Source organism: Neovison vison, chromosome 5, assembly GCF_020171115.1.
Source record: "Neovison vison isolate M4711 chromosome 5, ASM_NN_V1, whole genome shotgun sequence".
In the NCBI taxonomy this organism is placed as follows: Eukaryota; Metazoa; Chordata; class Mammalia; order Carnivora; family Mustelidae; genus Neogale; species Neogale vison.
Genome location: NC_058095.1, coordinates 38,585,830 through 38,607,276, shown reverse-complemented (window position 1 = coordinate 38,607,276; position 21,447 = coordinate 38,585,830). Strand labels below are relative to the sequence as shown.

General features: G+C 48.5%; 1 protein-coding gene across 1 annotated transcript; it reads right to left on the bottom strand.

Moving 5' to 3' along the window:
- Nucleotides 1-17: 17 nt before the first annotated feature.
- On the bottom strand, nucleotides 18-11,689 carry MKS1 (MKS transition zone complex subunit 1). The gene is made up of 18 exons (XM_044248598.1): nucleotides 11,601-11,689; nucleotides 11,092-11,201; nucleotides 9,797-9,867; nucleotides 8,951-9,106; nucleotides 7,620-7,717; nucleotides 7,313-7,441; nucleotides 6,940-7,044; nucleotides 6,170-6,278; nucleotides 5,581-5,637; nucleotides 5,045-5,087; nucleotides 4,724-4,789; nucleotides 3,029-3,099; nucleotides 2,622-2,691; nucleotides 2,425-2,532; nucleotides 1,598-1,731; nucleotides 1,005-1,087; nucleotides 822-919; nucleotides 18-720 (listed from the first exon to the last, which is right to left on the bottom strand). The coding sequence occupies exons 1-18, from the start codon at nucleotides 11,678-11,680 to the stop codon at nucleotides 629-631; spliced, it is 1,680 nt and encodes a 559-aa protein (XP_044104533.1). The 5' UTR covers nucleotides 11,681-11,689; the 3' UTR covers nucleotides 18-628.
- Between the last annotated feature and the right edge of the window lie 9,758 nt (nucleotides 11,690-21,447).

Genomic DNA, 21,447 nt, shown 5'->3' with positions numbered 1-21,447 from the left:
CCCTGGTCATGCCAGCATGTTAGTCAGTACAAAAAGTTTTTATGTACAAAAAACACAATAAAAGATACTACCCGGCTAGCAGAAAGGACTGGGCACTGCCTTCAGCCTTCATTTCCTTGTATCCCAAATCCAACAAGCCCCGAGTGGCAGGAGGAGGCTACCCTGGAAAGAGGAGGCCGAGGCTCCCAGGCCAGGCATTCAGGATCTTCTCCTCTTCCTTTCTTGAGCCTCCGCTTGGAACGCAGGCTGTGAGGCAGGAGGCGCCTGCAGCTCTCTGCTCTCAAGACAGCGAGACAAGCCAGAAAAGAGGCTGTGTGAGGACAGGACTAATGGTGGGGTCACCCCACACTGGGCTAACCCAGCAAGCCTGCCCTGGCATGACAGCCGCTCGCAGGAACTGAAATATGCAGAGAGGGATCGCAGCTCTCCAGCGGTACCGCCCCCAGCAGAGGGAGGCCCTGCCGAAGACTAGGCAGAGGCACCGGCCTGGGACTCTCTGCTCTTCTGGGTCTCAGCAGGCTGGTGGGGTCGCTGGGGAGAAAGATGAAGAGGCAGGACGACACCAGCCTCAAACGTCACCCGTCTTATCCTCTTGCACAGGGGGGAAGGGGGACAGGGCCGCTGTGAGCTAGGAAACCATGGTCCCCGAGGCGCTCACGAGGTCCTGGGGAAGGCTTTCTCGGGCCTCCTGCATGCGGCGCCGGGCGCGACGAAAGGCCTCTGTGAGGGGAGCAAGTGGAGTGGTCAGCCACCGAGGTGTGGGGAGGGGTGGGGCTTGTGCCAATGCGGGGTGGCTGGCTAAGGGGTGGAGGGAAACCTACCCAGCACATTGTGAACGGAACTCTGCTGGCTGAACCCTTCCAGACGGTCCAGCACGCTCCGCATCCTTTTCCGGAGGGAACTTGACTCCATGAAGGCCCTGCACAGAAGCCCAGCACATGGTCAGGGCTGCTGCCCAGCCCATGGGGTAAGGCTCCCCAAGGCGGAGGGCCGGGGTCACTCACCTGGACTGCTGTAGGCAGTGCAAGCGGAAGGTGACGCTGCCAGTGGTCTCGGTGCGGAAACCAAAGCGGCTCAGACGCTCCCCCTGAGGCATGCAGTTAAGACAGTGTCAGGTTTCTGGGGGTTCTAGACCCCAAGCACTGTGCAGACCCATTCTTACTCCCTCTCTTGGAAAAGAGATCCACTGGGTGGGACCTCCTCCTAGCACCCAGACTCCATCACCTCAAGGTTAACGTGGGGCTCCCAACTGTACATCAGGGGATGCCCCAACCTCAGCTGAGAATAAGCAGTCTGAGAAGAGGTCTGCCAATCCTCGCCACCTTTGGTGACTGAAGCCTCAGTGATGGTCTGGAAGGAGTGGCCAGTCACTCTGACAGGACTTTAAATCTACTCATTTCCCAAGATCTCCCACGATAGCAGTGTAGATGTCTGCACCTGGTTTAAGATGTGGCCATGACCTCCAGCTGAAGCCATGGGAAAGAAGGGACTAAGTAATAATGAGGCAACAAAGGGGCCTTAATCCTGATCCCACCTTCTGCAGAAGAGATAGGAACCTAAGCTCCCAGCGTGAAGTCTGCCCTGAGACAAAAGGTACCTTGAAGGTTCCTGGTATCCGCACGTAGGAAAAGTCCTCCAGTTCCAGAGAGCCGCCGATGAAAAACCTCCTCAGCTCAGCCAGCGTGCCGAGCTCCATGGGCCTCCACGTGGGGACTGTCAGGGTGTGCGAGCCTGTGCCGGGAGAGTGGGGCCTCAGCCAGAGAGGGCATGCGGTCCCTCACTGGACTCCCAGCAGTGACACAAGCCTAGCCACCACTGGAACACCTTGTCTGGGGACGACCTGACCTCTGAGGAGGGGATCCTGGTGGTCTGGGGTACCTGCTTGGAAATCAGTCGGCTAGAAATTCACACCTCAGCTCTGCCAGTTATTACCTGTGTACCCAGCAGAAGTTTCTTCACTCCTCCGAGCCCCGTGCCCCTCACTAGTAAAAGGGCAATGGTAATGCCTCCACCTTGCGGAGTGGCTGGTGGGATTACCCGGGAAGCACGTACACAATGCCCAGCACACAGGACACAGCGGTTCTTATTTCAAAATGAATGCCGATCCATTCAATGTACGGATGCCAAGAGCCCACCCTGCCTGAGCGCCTCCCTCTAGGCTGAGAGTCAAAACAGAGGCGCTCGGAACAGATGCCACAGACGCCCGGGCTGCTCGGCTTCCGAGTCAGCCGCTGGCTCACTCAGCTGTCTCTCAGGGAACAGGGAGAAGGCCTCAAAGGAGCAAGGAATCCAGCAAATTCAATGCTTCTAATTCCAAACCGTGCCTCCTCCTCCCTGGGAGAGGCCAAATGTTTGAGAAGTGTTAGTCTCGGTCCTCAGAGCTGGGGCATGTGGGCCACGTGGAGGGCGGGGACGAGACATCACCTGGGGTGGCAGGCAGCACCACAGCGCCATAGCCTTCCACACGATACCTCTGCCAGAAGTCCAGCGAGAGGACCTCACAGTAGAGCACAGGCCACTCCGGGAGGGCATCTGGGAAAAGTGAGAGAAGCAGCCAGGTCACAGGAGGCCTTCCCCCCACCAGAGGACAGCCTGGGCCCAGGATCTACTGAGCTACTCACCAGCAGATTCGTCTTCATGGAGGAAGGAGGCCTCAAATGTGAACGGGTAGGAGAAGTAAGCCACCTTATCCTAAACAAGAGAAGTGTTATTTCATACTCAGGGTCATGGGGTAGGCAAGGCCTCACTGAGAATCTGTTCTCTCTGAGGCCAGTGACACCTTCACACGGAAGAAAGAAAAACTATTCACCCCCCCGCAACAGGGGAAATAAGAGGCTGAGACGGGACAGAGCACCCACATATAAGCTGCTACCATCCTCAGAAAGACAGAGAGGGAAGCCCTGCACCAGGCGGCAGCCTGAGAGCCTACAGAGAAGGGCCGGACGCAACTCGGACTGCTCCCCCCGCTGGTGCCCAATAATCTCCAGAGTCCCGCTCCCCTGCCAGAGAGCCCTCCTGTTTTCCATACCATTCCCAGGGATTTGGTGGCACAGGTCTGTGTTATTCCTGAGAGCTGCTGGAATGCTGGGCTTGACCAATCTGAAAGCCAAAGACCATATATGGTAAACTGACCTGGGAGGGAGGTGGGGGGTTGAGAAAAGAACAAAGTTCCTTCACCTCTTCATGCATTCACACACATCAACGTTCACCTAACATTTGCTGAGTGTCTCCTATGTGCCATGACCAGTCACTGGGGATATCGTGGTGGGCAAACAGAAGTGATCCCTGTCTCTCAAGGAGCTAGCATGCCAGCTTGTGGGGGACACAGGCAACAAACCAACAAGAGGCTATCAGGTAGTGACAGAGGCCGTACTAAATACAGAGCAGGCTCTTAGATCGGGTGGTGAGGGAATACCTCTCAGAGGGGACACCTGGGCTGAGACCTGAACTCAGTCATGCAAAGATAGGACAGAAAGGGTTTCAGATAAAGGAAATGACCTCCAAAAGGCCCTAAGGAGGAAATAAACCTGACATGTTCAAAAACAGAAAGTATGGCTGGAATATTGTAAGGGAGAGATCGGCAGGGGCCAGCTTGCTCTAGCTTTGGAGCTAGGATTTTACTCTAAGTGGGAGGGAAAGCTGTTGGGGTTTAAAGTTCAAGAAAGATCCAACTAATTCACATTTTTAAAGGTTCCATTTGGCTGTGGTGTCTGTGGCAAAGGAACTGTAAAGGAAGCAAAGGGGTAAGTTAGAAAGTTAATTCATGGGCCTGGGAGACGGAGGAGGTTTGGTGCAAGGTGCTTGATAGAGGGGCCGGGGACATCTTCGGAAGCTAGAGCCAACAGAAACTGTTGATGGAATGACTAGCTGTGGGAAGCTAGACAAAGTGAGGAATCGAGGATGTCTACCAGGTTTTTGGCAGCAGCAACTAAGTAAATGGCATCATCATGTCCCTTAGGGAAGACTAAGAAGGCCGGTTTGACGCAGGAGGGAGAATCAAGAGTTCTTGGATCATGTTAGGCAGGAATGACAAGCGGATATGAGCCTGAAGTTCGGGGAAAAGGCCAAGGCTAGAGAGAATACTAGGGGCCTTGGACATACGTAGTAGACAAGCCATGAGATGGATGGAACCACCTAGAAAGACTACAGAGAGGGAGAAATAGAAGGCCCAGGCCCAGCCCTGGACACTCTACAGCTCTGAGATCAACAGATGAGCCAAGAGCCAAGGGGATTCATGAGCCACCAATGAGAGCAAAGAGAGGAGCGTGGAGCCAGAAGCCAAGAGGAGAGTTCGAGTGAGGAAACGTGAGCTGTGCCACGTGCTTCTCAGAGGTCATGTAGCAGGAATGCAAAGATGTCACCACAGGATTTGACAACTTCAAAGTGATCTATGACCTTGAAAAGAACAGTCACAGTTTCACTGAAAAAAGTGGGGAAGCCTAGGGCGCCTGGGTGGCTCAGTGGGTTAAAGCATCTGCCTTTGGCTCAGGTCATGATCCCAGGGTCCTGGGATCGAGCCCCGCATCAGGCTCCCTGCTCAAGCAGGAAGCCTGCTTCCCCCACTCTCTCTGCCTGCCTCTCTGCCTACTTGTGATCTCTGTCTGTCAAATAAATAAATAAAATCTTAAAAAAAAAAAAACAAAAACAAAGTGGGGAAGCATGACTTAATGCCTCTACAAAACTATCAGAATGGATATAAAAGAAACTTAGGAATATTACTTACTAGTAGATGGCAATTCCACAAAGAAGTGGACGTAGAGATTGTCATACTCATAGCCTTGTGCTGAAACTAAGAAAACAAGAAACGATTTTAGCTTATTCTCCTGTCACCCTTAGCACCCAACCCTGTACTGAAGGGCCTATGCACTTCAGGAAGCAAGGCCCTTGAGGGCCAGGAACTCCCTGCGCTTCCAGGAAAGGCTCACGACTGAGTTTCCCAAGTAGGGCAGACAAGCCAGCACCTCCACCAGGGGGGACGGATTACCTCACAGCTGTCGGGGCCTTGCCCAAGCATCAGGGGATCCCTGTCTGGCAAGGCACTTACCCACCTCTCCGTTTACAAAGAGCCGGAGGGCACCTGGTACAGTCTAAAGAAGAGAGAAGTGGGACAGGATCAGGAGCCAGGAAGTCCAGGGGAGTCAGCACTTGTCCTCCAGCCGTTCACCAATCCCTGGAAGACCTGACACTGGCAGCTGCCTTATGTGCTGCCGTGTGCTTCCTCCCCGCTCTGCCTTCACACGAGCAAGGCTGGGGGGTGGGCGGGAGGTGTAGAGGGAGAGGATCTCAAGCAGACTCTGCGCTGAGCATGGAGCCCAACGCGGGGCTTATCTCAAGACCCTTACCTCATGAGATCACAGCCTGAGCTGAAATCAAGAGTCGGAGGCTTAACCGAGCCACCCATGCACCTCTGCTATATTTTAAAACACCTAACAAGAAATGTGCTCTATATGCTAGACTCTGATTTCCTTCTGGCATGAAGCCAGAAGCCATGTCCTTTAAGAGACACGATGTTACTCAGCCACAGTCCGAATGCTCTGGCTAAAGCCGGCTTGTGGTGGGGCAGGAAGCCAAGCCACTCACCATCTCAAAGTCTGTGCCCACGAGGCTGCTGAGATACTCCTTGTGCCGGCCATAAAGCTGAGGAAACAAACCATAAGCAAACTCAAGATGCAAACCCAGCCAGACCGGGGTCAGTTCTGAATGGGAGGGAGAAAAGATGCTGTAACAGGAAATGCCACAGAGAGCCCAGGCTGAAGCATCCACACCGCCAACTTTTTCAAGTAACAGAAGCTCCGGAGTCTGCTGCTCTGGGGCCCAGTCCTGTTCCTGGCACTTATAAGCCCCATGACCTTGGGCAGACTTCTTAGCTTTTCAATCTCAACTTCCTCATTTATAAAATGGTAATAATAAAAGCATTCACCTTAAAGTGAGGAAATAAAGTACGTGACAGGCCTCACAGAGCATGGTACATGCTCAAATAAATGGCCATTGTTATTATTATGATGTTACGGTAGGATCAAAAGCTCGGGTCTGATATGTCAGCAGTGCTTCCTATGTCGGGAAAGGGCCAGTAAGAAAGACCCTGCAAATGTGGGCATGAACCTCAGACACGGTCTCAGCTCCCAGGCACCTAGGCTCATCCCTGCACTTGGAAGGAGGTCACTCTTACATCCTTGAACACACGCTGTTCCCGCTCCTCCTCCTCTGGCTGCGCGAGGGAGGACACATTGTCCACTGTATACTTCCACAGCTCCTGCTTCTCCCCCTCGGACTCAATTCTGTAAGGTCAAAGCCACAGAAAGACCAGCTCTGATGAGATCTCTCCAGACCTAGCCCAGGAATGGGCCATCATTGGCCATACACCTTGCTCAAAGCGAACGAGGACGAAAGTGGCCAGAACGATGAGCAGGTGAGGGAAACAAAATGGAAAAGCAGAAAGCGCATTAAAGTGGACATGGAGCGTGGGTTGGGGGCCCATTTCTGCCTCAAAGTCATGCGGAAACCCTAAAGCATGACATTCCTGGCAACCAGTTCTCTCGCCTAAAAAACAAACAGGTAGGCTTAGGTCCTTTCTAATCTATAGCTCTTTTACTGTAAGACAGGGAGGTAGCAAGAGTCAGGCCAGAGGAAGAGACCTGGCTGAGCTCGTCCTGCCCTGCTCTGGCTGGTTCCTGCAGGCAGCAGCACAGAGAATTATTTTCACTTAACAACGCCACTGAAGTTCCTTAGCTCTTTCAAACTGGTACAGCTGCCCACTTTCCAAGAACAGGGTCCCCAGGATGCTAATGGTCTCTTATAAAAGAGAATATGAACCATTAGCTGGGAATTTAGAAACCAGGACAGATGAAGGACTTTCTCAGAATCTCCTCAACTTGGGGCAAGAAGTGAAGCCAAGAAAAGGAATGCCAGTCCCCACGCCCCCTCTCTTCCTCTCCTCACCTGTAGGGCCCTTTGAGGCCAGTGAAGTCAGGTTTTACTGTGATCACACCATTGCTGTCCACTTTCAGAGTACAGAGGACATGTTCATACTTCTTATAGCCAAGCCTAGAAACCAGGAAATCAATACCCAGGTTCAACACTGCTGGTCCCACTAACCGGAGAGAGGAAGAGGTAGTCAGCCCACGTCAGGGGAGAGGACAGAGGCTGGAGTGAGAACTGTCATAGTCAAATGCCTTCTTCTGAGTACGACTAAGAGGAAAAAGAAGAAACAGTCCCTCCCTTCTGCATTCCCCAGGGGGGACTATAACAGGGTATGTGATGGGTGACGAGAAGAGGAGGAGGATCTGAGCTGGGCAGTGAGGGCTTCACTCACTTCCCGTAGGGTCCCAGGTCTGCCATGATGTACATTGTCTGAAGAGGGGTGTTGATGACATGGTTGTTCCTGACAAACTCTTCTGAGGGTTCCCAGGTGACAATCCGTGACTTGAGGATGCCGCCCTCCCTGGAAGACACCACAGGAAAGCGGCACCCCCTGAAGAGCCCAAAGGAAGCACCTGGGGGAGCACACCCGGAGGAGGCCTCCTGCAGAATGGGAAGCTCGAGGTGGCAGACATACCCAGACACTGGCCTGGAAGGACTACGAAGCCCCCCGCCCCAACCCCCTACTTATTTGTACTCACATCCCTCGCCTGTCCTGCCGTCGCCGCCTGACGTTGGCCATCCGTTCCACCAAGAATGATGGTGCCTCCTGGGCTGCAGTGGTCATTTTCTGACAGTGCTAGGGAAAGAGAACAGCCCTGTGTGACCCATCTGGTCAGGGCCATGTGGGATGAAGTGCTGAAGGCAAGCCCTCCTTTTGAAACCTCATCTGGAACCTGTATCTAAGGGGTACACCCACCTCACAGTTATAAACCTTAGGGGAGGGGAGCAGTCACACAAAGAAGCCAAAGAAGATTCCTACCATGCCTTGGTTTGTTCCAAGATTTTAACAGCATATCATCCTTCAGAAATGAGTTTATTTATGCTAACATTAAAATGAGTCTATCTGCAGGGGCACCTGGGTGGCACAGTCAGTTGAATGTTTGATTCTTGGTTTTGCCTCAGGTCATGATCTTTGGGATCCTAGGATCGAGCCCCTCATCGGGCTCCACGCTCAGCACCGGAATCTGCTGGAGATTCTCTCTTTCTCTCCCTCTGCCCCTACCCCACCATGCATGTGCTCTCTCAAATAAATAAATCAATCTTTTAAAAAAAATAAATGAGTCTGCAATCTCTGAGTACATACCAACAAAAAGTTGAGTGAGTGTGCCTGGTAGATGCTGATGTTACCAGGTACTTGAAAGATGCCAAATGGGATACAAAGTATCCTGTGAAAAGTCCTCCCATGGGTAATTCAGCACTAACTAATTTCATTTACTTTTCTAAAACAGAAAACCCAACCTTTATATGTTACCTAACATAAGCATCAGTCTTTCAAAAACATTCATTTAATACCTGCTCCTTGCAGAGCTACAAAGGTCATAGGCAAAAATCAGAAAATACAGGCTTTTCTCTCAAGGAATTTTAAAAATCTCCTGAGAAGAAAGAACATGTCATACAGGGACTGAGGCAAACATAAGGGTATGTGAGCACTGGGGAACAGAGCACCCACTCTGAATCCTTCTTGAAACCTGTAGATTCAGAATTGTGGCTGCATTATCTAGATGGTTCAAGGCTCCACCCACCTGCCTTATCTCATGAGGCATGGAGGAAGTCTTCCCTGGGTCTCTAGCTTGCCTATCATGAGAGATGCTGCCTGCTCCCCCAGGCCCTCTAGCAGGTGGAGAAGGAGCAGCAGCCACACCACCTGAAGACTGGGCCCGGACACCAGCTGGGCTACCAGCAGCACCAGGCAGTTTCTGGAGAGGCTGCCTGTCTGAACAGGCTTCTGGTTTAACTCACAGAACCCAATGAGGCCAGAAAGCTAGCGGAGGGAAAGAAGGAAGCTATGGGAGCCCAGGAAAAAAAATACCTCCTCCACATTGGTGTATCTATCAGAGTCTGTGTAGGTAAAAATTCGTCGGTTCTTCCTGCCGCCCGAATCCTCCAGTTTCAGGATCTCCTGTCGGTACTGATGATCCAAAGGGCTCTGACAAGCTGCTTCATTTCGGTACAGATCTACTTCAAACTGAAGTCACAAGGACACAGAGATCTACTGAGAATGTGTCAAACTTTTGTTCCTGTAACTGTTTCATCAAATCAGTTCTATAGAGCCAGTGTAATTTGATATGTTCCCATAGCCAACTTCCACTTATCTGAACTAACTGAGGGCAGGGGATCCAAAGAATGTTAGAGCTAAATGGAAGCAGAGTGAGGGTCTAGAACAATTAGACCCTGGTCTAGGTCTGGGTCCAGACCCTGTTACAGACAGCAGATTTCACCCAGAACTGAAAAGTGTTTTACCCAGGATCATAGAACTGGGTAGTGTCATTCACTATGTCATATTGCCCTTTAAACACAATGGGGGGTGAGGGGGGCAGCACCTGTGTGGCTCAGTCAGTTAAGCAGGTCTGCCTTTGGCTCAGTTCATGATCTCTAGATCCTGGGATTAAGCCCCATGTCAGGCTCCATGTTCCATGGAGAGTCTGTTTCTCCCTCTCCCTCTGCCACTCCCCCCACTCATGCTCTCTCTCTCTCTCCCCTCCCCCCCCAAATAAAAGGATAAAATCTTAAAAAAAAAAAAAAACAGGGGAAAGTATAAACTATAATTTTCTGGAAATCAGTTAGGCGGTATGTATCAGGAAGGCTTCCCTGCTACCAGCCAGGTGGAGGCGGAGCAGGTGGATGTAAACTGAGTGGAGAGGTGGCATGGGCTCACCTGGCTGAAGAGCTTCTCCTGCCACCCAATCACAACCTCTTCCTCTTCCTCTTCCTCTGAGCGGTGTCCACCTCCAAAGACCACAGAGTGAGTCAAATGTTTGAGTCAAATCAGCCCCACCTTTCACTCTGTGACTGGTTATAACCCAAGTCCCTGCTCTAATATTTGCCACAAAACCAGCTGGAGTTTGGGGATTTATTAAGTGCTCACTCTAAACAAAAGTTAGAGAGGCTATAGATGTATGTAGAAGCCAGGATTAGGCCCAAGCAGTCTTAATTATCACTCTAATTTGAATAAAAGGAAGGTATGGCTCCCAGGAATTATTTAATCTAATTCAGTGTCAAGAGTTAAATTCAGGATATAGGCTGGATAGCTCTTCCTCAATCCCACTGTCCACATTTGCTAGAAAGGAGCCCTGGCATCCTTGTCTTTACTGTTCCTGAAGCCATACGTCTAGAACCACAAGCACTGTAACCTTAGGAAACAAAGCGCCAGAAGAGAAGAGGAAAAGCAAATAAATTATCACTTAAAGAACCAAACCAAATACACTCTTGGCTGAGTATGGCTTTTTGAGACATGTGCTTCATAACACACCAGCGCACACTCATGCCTGGGAATATATCTGAACAGATACAACAAATGCAGAGAGACTAGTGATTTAACACAAACACACTGTCCTCTCTTTCTCATTCTTCTGGCTTCTGAGAAAAGGAAACTGCAGAAGCACAGTTGATGTTAATATGTCCCTTTTTCAAGCAGACCCCAATTTTAAAATTGTTTTAGGTAGTGGGCATAAATATGCATATACATATATATATTTAAAGTATACATTTATACACTATATACATGCATGTAGTACACACACACTATGTATATATGTATGCATAGTACAGACATTTATGTATAGTATACGCATACATTAGGAGTTTGGAGCATATTTTCTCTTAGCAAAAAATGCCACAATCAGTATTTAGTTTGCCAGGCAGATGTTTAACCTATCAAAAGTATAGTCTTCTGTTATTTTACAACATCTGGCCATAGTTCAGTTCAGCTCTTGATGGCAAGAATCAGGTCTTACTCAATTTTCTTAGCACAACATAATGGAGTAGTTAAAATTGCTTGAGATCAAATCCTTGCTTCAACATTTACCAACCATGTGACCCTGGGCAAGGAACACAACCTCTCTATGCCGTTTCTCAGACTACAGATCTGGGCCTACTCTGTCTTAAAAGGCAACTACCGCTCCAGGCCCTTCCCCAGGTCCCCAAGGGGTCACATCACCACCATACACCCACTGGCAGTTGGGTGAGGCCTAAAAGTGGCCAAGTCTATGAGGTCCTTCCCAGGCTGGGCAGCAGGCTGGTAACGGAGTAAGTTGCTGGATGTGATTCTTTGCAGGTGGACTCTGTCAGGAAAAGAAAAGCCCAGAACACGCATTACAAGACACACAACCTGAAGATGAACACAGAGCAAAGATGGGAGGAACAAAAGAAAGAAGAGGGTGGGGCTTCAAGGTGTGTTGTGCGCGCGTGAGCACGGCCGGGGGTCTTAAGGGGAAGGGTGCGGATAAGTGCATTGGGTACAGAGTTCTGAGGAATTTGAGAAGGGCAGAGGCTTGAAAGGGTTTAGGTAGGTCTGGAAGCCGTAAATGGAGCGGGTTGAGGGTAGTGAGGGAGACGCCGGGAGACCAGGAGGCAGAGTCGGGATTGAAAGCCCAAGTGGGGACTCAGCAAACAAGAAGTGAGGTTCAGGCTCGAATTATCTGAGAGCATAAAAGCACAGGGCTCTGGGACGATGCGACTACCGGAGGCGCAAGTTGCGCACGGGGTCCCGGGAGCGATACACAGCCTCCCCGGTGTCAGTGCTCCAGACCGCCTCCGCCATGACAGCTGTGACTCGCCGCGACAGCGCCGGAAAGCGCACCGCCCCCAGTTCCCCTGGCAACAGGGACGCGGGACTCGGGAGGCGGAGGAGATGCTGCGCGCGCAACCCAAGGTTTCTTGCACTGCGCCGCAGGCGCGCGCTCGAAGTGAGTCGGCCCAGGTGGAGGTTGTGAGCGCGGTGCGTTTGGGGTATTGCGGGGTCACCGCTTACCACGTGTGCGACAAAGCTCGCTCACACCTAAGACTGCACGTGATGCACTTAATAAATGAGGAGACCAAGGCAGTGCCATCGGCCCTTTTCGTGTAGATTCAGAAATGGTGATGGGGACTAGACCAGGTGACCTGAGTCCCGGATTCGGATTCGACTTTTCTCACCACGCCGCACTGCCTTCCACAGAATGCTCGGAAACTGTCCTGAAAATCCGTGGACATGACTCACAGAATACACCCATTCTTCCCAAAGGAGTCAGGGAAGGCGTTGGCACTTACTCAGACAAGAAAATATATTCTTGGAAGAAAACCAAAAAAAGTGTCAGAAGAGTTAGTAGTCCTTGTGTTGGTATTCACTGAGCCGGAGAAAAAAGAAACAAGGAAGCTAACAGTAAGGAAGGAAAATGTGTTTTTATTGAACTGGTTTTTCCCCTGTATATGTTATTTCCGGATTTTTAAGCCACCTTAAGATACTCTACTGACCTCCTGAAAAGTCAGCAAAATGCTATCCAGAAAGTTATGCTTCATTGGACGATCAAAACAGGGACACATCATAACCGGGAGTCTGTCTCCCTGGCACCTTGGGGTAGGTCAACAGTTATCTGCCTTTGACATTTGCCACTCCCCCAAGAGAGTAAGCAGTTGTCCCCTGAACTCAGTAATCTTATGCCAGTTTGATTATATGGCACTGGGAGTCCTGGACAGCATAGCTGCTGTTGTGTAACACCAAGGACTCACCATAATAATAGTGCCATTTATTTAGTATCTAATACAGCCTGGACACTCTGTTTGCACTGTCCCTAATCCTCATAGAAAACCCTTAAGTAGGCATTGCTACTTCCATGTAATGGATGAAGTTAGGGAAGGCCAGGGCTTAATGGGCTTACTAAGTGTGAACTCTCGTTAAGTGGTGAAGGAGCTGGGATCCAGGTCCTTCTTTTGAAGCCTAAACACCTTCCACTGTGCCTTGCAGCCTCTCACCTACCACTGAGCTCATTAGTCCATAAAGACACACAATCTCCAACGTGGGAAACAATTATTTCAACAGATGGAACTATAGAGACTTCAGAATACTTGCTCTTACAAAATAGTCTCATTTTTCCTTTTAAAATTGTAAATAGACAACACTATGCCACACGAACAACAAATGACAAAGGCAGAGCATGCAGCAAGAGTTTAGTGGGGCGCCTGGGTGGCTCAGTGGGTTAAGCCTCTGCCTTCAGCTCAGGTCATGATCTCAGGGTCCTGGCATCCAGCCCCGAATCTGGATCCCTGCTCAGTGGGGAGCCTGCTTCTCCCTCTGCCTGCTGCTCCCCCTGCTTGTGTTTTCTCTCTCTCTCTCTCTCTGACAAATAAATAAGCTTAAAAAAAAAAAAAAAGCAGAAATTTATCTGGAAAAGACAAACCATAAGTGACTCTTAATCTCACGAAACAAACTGTGGGTTGCTGGGGGGAGGGGGGTTGGGAGAAGGGGGGTAGGGTTATGGACATTGGGGAGGGTATGTGCTTTTGGGTAAATTGGAAGGGGAGGTGAACCATGAGAGACTATAGACTCTGAAAAACAATCTGAGGGGTTTGAAGTGGCGGGGGGAGTGGGAGGTTGGAGTACCAGGTGGTGGGTATTATAGAGGGCACGGCTTGCATGGAGCACTGGGTGTGGTGAAAAAATAATGAATACTGTTTTTCTGAAAATAAATAAATTGGGGAAAAAAAGAAATTTATCTGGAAAATTTCGAATAGTTGGTATTTAACATCTAAATAATCAATTTTTCAAGAAAGAAGTAATAATGGAAATTAGGAAATATCTTGAACTGAATGAAAAGCAAAATACAATGTATCAAAATGTTGGGCATGCTTAGAAATTTATAGTATAAAATGCTTCTATAAGAAAAGAACTCTTGGGGCGCCTGGGTGGCTCAGTGGGTTAAAGCCTCTGCCTTTGGCTCAGGTCATGATCCCAGGATCCTGGGATCGAGCCCCACATCGGGCTCTCTGCTCAGCAGGGAGCCTGATTCCCTTCCTCTCTCTGCCTGCCTCTCTGCCTGCTTGTGATCTATCTGTCAAATAAATAAATTTAAAAAAATAAAAGAACTCTCAAACCAATAATCTAAATTTCAGTTTTAATAATCTAGGAAGAAAATAAAACCAGAGTAAGAAGCAGGGAAAGAACAATAAACCTAAGAGCAGTAATCAATTAAATAGGAAACATAAAGACAATTTTTTTTTAAAAGCCACATCTAGAATGGTGGAGGAAGAATCTCAAAAACTGACTTGTTCATAAAACCAGTGAGAACTCTGGCAACACTTATCATCAACTTTTTCAGAAATTTAGAAGTTAACCAAAGGCATGAGATAATCCAAGGAGCATTTATTCAAGCAAAACAGCCATATTTCAGTAGGAACTGAGAGATATGTGGCATTTTAATTGTCCTCTTTCCTCTCCTCAGCTCAAGCTTACTGTGAATAGCCTTTTCCCCTTGGGGGAATGTCAAAAGCAATGACATTGCTTTTGTTTATTATTACAGTTTCTTAATACTGCAGCTGCTTGAGATGATGATAATAACTGAAACAACCAAGAAACTAACCAAAGCCTTGAAAGGAAAAACTGGGAACTGATATGCCCATTGGAGTTTTCCAAAGCTCCGATATTATCCTGGAAATCTAGAAGACCACATACATGTGCAGGGTGGTGTGTATATCCAGGAAAGACTTGAGATGCTTGACTCTATCATATCTATATCCATATATGAGAAATAGAGAGCTTACAAATGTATTTTTATATAAATATGTTCAAAGAACTAAAGGAAACTATGTCTGGAGAATGAAAGGCATGTAAGAGAGTGATGTCTCACCAAACAGAGAATATCTGTAAAGAAATATAACTTATTTTTGAAAAGAAACAATAGAAATTCTGGAATTGGAGAGAACAATAAATGAAATGAAAATTCACTAGAGAACCTCCATAGCACATTAGCACTGGCAGAAGAATGAATCAGCAAACTTGAATACAGGCCAATTAGTTAATCCCATACCCAGACCTTGGTTTCTTCCTACCATACCATTCTCCATTACAAAGCCATCAGGGCTCGTTGGAGAAATGATTGATTCCTTGAAAGAAGCAGAATGGAACCTCTTAGGCACCTCTGGGCTAAGGAGCACCCATTAGATCAATCCTGAGGTAGGTCGTTGTATGAGCTGTTGACAGTCAGCGTGCTTAGCAGCTGGTCAGGGGGACCTGGGCAGGGCACCAGCAGCATCTGTTACAAGTACATTTGAGGGAGGTGATCCTAGGAAACACCGGCATGCGAGTGGGGCTAAACCCAGGCCAACTCACTCAGGGCATTCCTTTTCCTCGCTTCTTCCGGGCAGTGTACCAACAGGTGGAATAGGTGGGACGACATGGGTGTTTGCACACTGACATCACCAGAGCTGGTAGGAGAATACAATAGGAACGCGGCACCCAGAAGCTCAGCTTCTGAAGACGTTCCTTCATATGCCCTAGTCAGATCTCAAGTGCCTTTGCCCAAGAAATATACTCTGTTTCTGATAATTAACTTTTATCTTGGGCAGCCCCATTTTCCCTACAGTGTGTCCCAACAGGTTAGCCCAGGTCTTCAGTGACATGTCAAGACTTGGAGCAATAGGAGTGTTCTAAATAGTAGGACTCTGATGACATTGGCTTCTACGGCCCCTCCCCCCCTCAAGAAGTTTCAATTTTTAGAAATACAAGGACTTTAAAATTCACGTTCCGTGCTCCTCTCTCCCTTGGTATCCTCATAGTTCTTTTAATTTCCTCTGGGGTGCCTGGGTGGCTCATTTGGTTAAGCATCTGCTTTAGGCTCAGGTCATAATCCCAGGGTCCTAGAATCAAGGCCCACATCAGGAGTCCCAGCTCAGTGGGGAGTCTGCTTCTTCCTGTCCCTCTGCTGTTCCCCCTGCTTGTGCTCTCTCAATCTCTCTGTCAAATAAATAAAAAATGTTAGGAGTGCCTGGGTGGCTCAATGGGTTAAGCCTCTGCCTTCAGCTCAGGTCATGATTTAGGGGTTCTGGGATCAAGCTCTCTGCTCAGAAGGAAGCCTGCTTCCCGCTCTCTCTGCCTCTCTGTCTGTCAAATAAATAAATAAAATCTTTTAATAAATAAATAAAAATTTTTAAAAAGAAGAGAAAAAAAAAAAAAAAGCACTGAGGAAAGAAGTAGGTTGCTACTGAAATCAATGAGCTCCCCAACCTGGAGGTTGTAAGCAGTGACTTGGTGGCCATCTGTCAAGGATGAGGACGAGCAGGGCCTCTTCAGCTTTGATGTAAATGATCTTGTGAAAGACGCAGATTCTGAATGGGCAGTCCGGGATAAGGCTTGGGATTCTGTACTTCTTTTTTAAGATTTTATTTATTCATTTGACAGACAGAGATCACAATTAGGCAGAGAGGCAGACAGAGAGAGAGGAGGAAACAGGCTCCCTACTGAGCAGAGAGCCCGACGAGGGGCTCGATCCTAGGACTCTGGGATCATGACCCGACCCAAAGAGAGAGTCTCAACCCACTGAGCCACCCAGGTGCCTCCAGATTCTGTATTTCTAAACAGCTCCCAGGAGATTACAACGCTGCTGTCCTTAAACCTCACTTTGAGTATACAGGATGCAGTGGGAAATCCTACGATAGGTAGAAAGTTCAACTAGATTAATAGTTTCCAAACTTGCCTGCATGTCAGACTCACTCAGAAGATTTATTAGAAATAAGGCTTCTTTAGCTCAGAGGCAGAGATTTGAATTTCCTGGATTAGGAGCAAGGTCTAAACATGTGTATTTTTAACATGCTTCCCACTAATTCAGACAGTGTTTGGAAACAACTGAACCAGAAGTTTCCTAAATGTATTTCAAACTCTAAGCTTCCTTTTCTCAACAATCTGACAAATATCAATCAGGATGGGACAAAGGGGGGCCGGCAGTGATACATGGTAGCCAGCGCAAGGTCAAAACATTTCCCTGTTATAGGAATCTACATTTACACTCACTACCTTTCCTGGGAACTTGGCATTTTCCATCCTTTTGCAGAGTGACTTCCATTGTGATCCCAAAATAGCTACGTTATTGATTTCTTGAGCTCCATCAACCTGTGGTGTTGTAACATAAGTATGTTGAAAAAAAAAAAAAAAAGGAACTTCCACCATGAGCTTCTTGGAGAATTTTTCCAAAGACAAAAATAGCAAGGAAATCTCGGCCCTGTGTGACACATTGAAAATATCCCATAAACATGAATAACCCAAATGGGGCTTGTTAGAGCCATGATCTCTTACTCCAGAAGCAGCTGTGAGCCAAGAGTGGCAGAGCCCTAATCTAAGGCTATAGATGTTTATTTTGTAGATTTAATAAATTCCAAGAAGGCAGAATCACAGACAGTGATTCATGTTTTTCTTACCTGGGCATCATCACTATCCTTTCTTGTGACAGAGTCACATACGGAAGGGTTCGTGGAGAAGGCAAAGACCTGGTCCTAGACCTTGGGGCTGGAGAGAGAGGCTGGACATTCCCCCACACAGCAGGGGATCAGAGAAGGGCCAGTGAATTGGTAGGATGCAAAATCCATGGGCTACAGGGGAGAGAGATCCTGGAAAGACGCAAGCATTAGGGAAGGCCCGTAAGGTTGGCCCTGACAAGTGCCTTGGCAAACGGGTACAGGCCCAGAGGAAGAAAACAGGCATATAGGGGCCTGTTTCTTGGTGATCTGCCCACAGTCCCATCAGTCAGGATCCTGTGTCCATCCAGTGTCCCCACAACACACAAGGGTGTTCTCACTGTGGGCCCCCTGTCTGACGTTTCCTTCTACTCCTCTACTTCCCTATGTGAGCCCACTTCCCTATACCTTCCTCCAATGTCGTCTTGCTCAGGGTAGCCTCCATTACTCTCCTCTGTGTTAGACACCTGCCATATGCTTTCAGAGCACATGTTCTCTTATTTTCTGCCATTCTCTCAGTTGTAGTTACATAGTTAGAAGTGTAATTTAAAAAAAAAAATTACTCCCAACTCTAAATTCCATGAAGGCAGAAATCACATTGATTTTGAGTCCTAAGGCATCCCCAGAACTTAAGAGCCCAGCACAGGGTAGGCACTTGTTCAATGAATGAACAATTATCTTTTTGTAACTCTTTCTGCTTCACTAACCAATGAGCTTCCTAAGAGGAAGAACCCAGACTTAATTTATCTTTGTATCCTCAAGTAACCCAAACAATTGCTCAATGCATGCTTACTTGGATTGTACTGAACAGAGTTAAAAGATCAGCAGTTGCAGTGCCCCAGGGAATGAGCTAGAGTTCGGTGGTAGGGGAGTGGGGTGGGCGGGTTGAATTCCAGGGTTTGGACAGGAGAGGGCAACAGTGAGGCCATCAACTCAGAAGCCCTGGTATTTAGATGAAGGGTGGCCTCCTAAGGTCTGCAGTCAGAAGAGAAAAGAGAAAACACAGATTACTGTTAACACTGAAGGCTGGTTTTAAGACGTAATGCTAGGAAAGCCTGCAAGACTGCCTTCTGGTGGACAGACATCCCCACCTGTGTAGTAGCCAGACCCACAGGGACTTCTGAGAGCGGGGAGCAGCTAGCTCAAAACCAAGAGCTGACACCTCAGGAGACAGGGTGGTCCTCATGGTTCCCATTACCTCTCTCTCATCAGACAGCAAGCAGGCCATGGGGGTGCGGGGTGGGGTTCCCCACAGTCACCGAGACAGACAGGAAGTCCAACAGCAGATGCCAAACAATTTTTATTTCCCTCTCTCCCACTGGTGACACACCACCCGGCAATGAGGACATGGGATTTAAGCAGGTTCCTTTCTTAGTTTCAGCTTTGGACCCTGCTTGGGACTATAGCTGGAGGTTCCAGAGACACCGAGGGAGCGCGAAATGTGAAGTCTTAAGAACAAGCTCATGCTGCTGCGGCTGCTGGCCCCCGTGGCTCAGAACGCCTCCTGCTAACCATCTGACACATGTGAGTCACGCCTCATATGTCTGCACGCAGGATCACGGGTGGCCCCGGCAGCACCCCAGGAGACAGGCTGGTGTTGTCACTCCCTTTGCCAGCAGAGGAAGCCAAGGCTTAGAGACCGATTGACCAAGTGAGACCCAGTGAGCCCTTCCAAGCTCACTGTTTGTGACCCCTACCGCACAGGCTAGCCAGACGCTTCTCCAGGGTAGCGGGAGTGGCCCAGAGAACACAGAGCACAGGTGAACGTGGCTCCTATCGTGGTGTCTGTTTTAGCTGGATGTGAAGAAAATTTAAAATTTTTGTGTAAAAACAAACCCAGGAAACTTCTGGAGCAGGACATGAAAGCATAATTCTTGAAGGTGAAAATGCAAGATACCAAACTTCTAGTTAATAATAATGTAACAGTGTTGCTTGATTAATTGTGACAAACGTACCACAGTGACATGTTCATCATACTGGAAGCTGGGTGTGGGTATGTGGAGCTTTGTGCCCTCTTTGCAGTAATACTGTAAATCCAGAAGTGTTCCAAAGTAAAAGTTCTGTTTAAAAAGGTGAGGCATTGGGGCGCCTGGGTGGCTCAGTGGGTTAAGCCACTGCCTTCGGCTCAGGTCATGATCTCAGGGTCCTGGGATCGAGCCCCGCATCGGGCTCTCTGCTCAGCGGGGAGCCTGCTTCCCTCTCTCTCTCTCTGCCTTCCTCTCTGCCTACTTGTGATTTCTCTCTGTCAAATAAATAAATAAAATCTTTTAAAAAAATAAAAAGGTGAGGCATTAAAGGAATTGTAAGATCTCAGATTCTTCCAGGAGTACCTGCTCACAGTCTCATTTTGTTAGAGGTGCACAGAGTCGATAATTGAAAAGCATCGCCCATGCCCTATTGTTTGCAGAATAGAAGGACATTCTACAACTTCCTAAAAAGTCTGGATTTCTTCTTTTATTTTTTTTTTAAAAGATTTTATTTATTTATTTGACAGAGATCACAAGTAGGCAGAGAGGCAGGCAGAGAGAGAGGAGGAAGCAGGCTCTCCGCAGAGCAGAGAGCCCGATTCGGGGCTCAATTCCAGGACGCTGGGATCATGACCTGAGCCAAAGGCAGAGGCCTTAACCCACTGAGCCACCCAGGCGCCCCAAGTCTGGATTTCTTAAGAAAAGAACAAAAAGGCAGAACTGTAAAGATTCTTTCCTCCCTGGGCCTCTGCCCCTTCTTTGCACGGCGAGAAGAACGACAGGCAAAGAAGCACTGAGCACACCCCAGGTTCCCACCAGAGTGGAAGGGATTCTATTATAGAGTTGGTTTAGGCACCTCACCCTATTCTAGCCTCTCCAACACTTTTCCAGAGCATGTGATCCTTGCACACCCCCAGATCACCTGGGTGGAGCCCCAGCAAGAAGTAGTGAGAACTCATCCACTTACAGGAAGTGTGGAAAGTGCACCCAGTGGCACCGAGCAGGCACCACCCCCGAGGGGTGGGCTAGTCATCAGGGAAGCAGGCTGCCTTCTCAGGGAGGTCCATTCAGGACTCCAGCCTCCACCCAGCACAGGGACCTCCAGAGGCAACTTTACAAGACTAGGGCCACATGGGTCCTGCTGCTCCTTGCAAGAGTCTTCAACCACCTGAGAAATAGACATTGGAGTTTCACCTTCAGGTTGAGAAAGAGCTTCAAGCTGATGTTTTCTCCCAACTATGAAAGGACCAAGACTCAGATGTTCCTCATGATCACTCAGCTCTATCTCTGTGCATCTTAAGATGGGCGGTGGGGTTCTAACTGGGGGAAAATGAAGGAGAGAAGAGAAAAATCCAGAAATTATCTCCTCCAGCTACACCTGAAAGAGAGTATTTTAATCAGGCCAGGAAATGGTTGCCAGAAACAGCTTTAGAACTGATAGTCATGAACTTGAACTTGAATGACTAACTTAAGTCAAAGGTTACACCACTGTCACCATCTTTATAATCAAAACAACTATCATTGATTACTCAATATAATTTAGAGCTCTTAAGATATCGATAATCTAATTTTGACAACAGAAAAATGTATAAAGAGATAAATAGGAAAAGCAAAGGGGAGAGAAAGAACCAATGGGCAGTGCCCTCTGGAGCTTGGCAGATAGGGAAGGCTTCTTGGAGAAGATAGGGCTTGAGCTAAACATTGGGCTTGGACAAAAAGGGAAAGAACAAGCTAGGCATGGAGGTTGGCAAAAGGAAAGGCACAGGAGCAGGAATGTGCACAGCATGTTCGAGAAAAGGAGTAGGTGAGTTCTGCTGGAATGGAGCACTTGGGTTGGGGGGTGATGTGTGATGGGCTAGGAGAGGTGGGCTGGGAGGCAGGATAGAAACCTGGCTTAAACTCAAGATTTTGTCCTTTGGGTAGTGGGAGTTTTGTGGTGAAAAGTCTATTGTACGGGAGGGCTGGGGTGGAGAGAAGTCGTGCCAGGGAGATCAGTGGGAAGGCGTGACACTGCAACAAAGCTGAGGTAATCCAGAGCAGAACCAGAATGTGAGGAAGGCAAGGAAGTGAGAGATGCAAGAGATTTATGAAGGACCAATGGATAGGAGCTGGTGACTGGGATGTGAGACAGAAGGAAGAA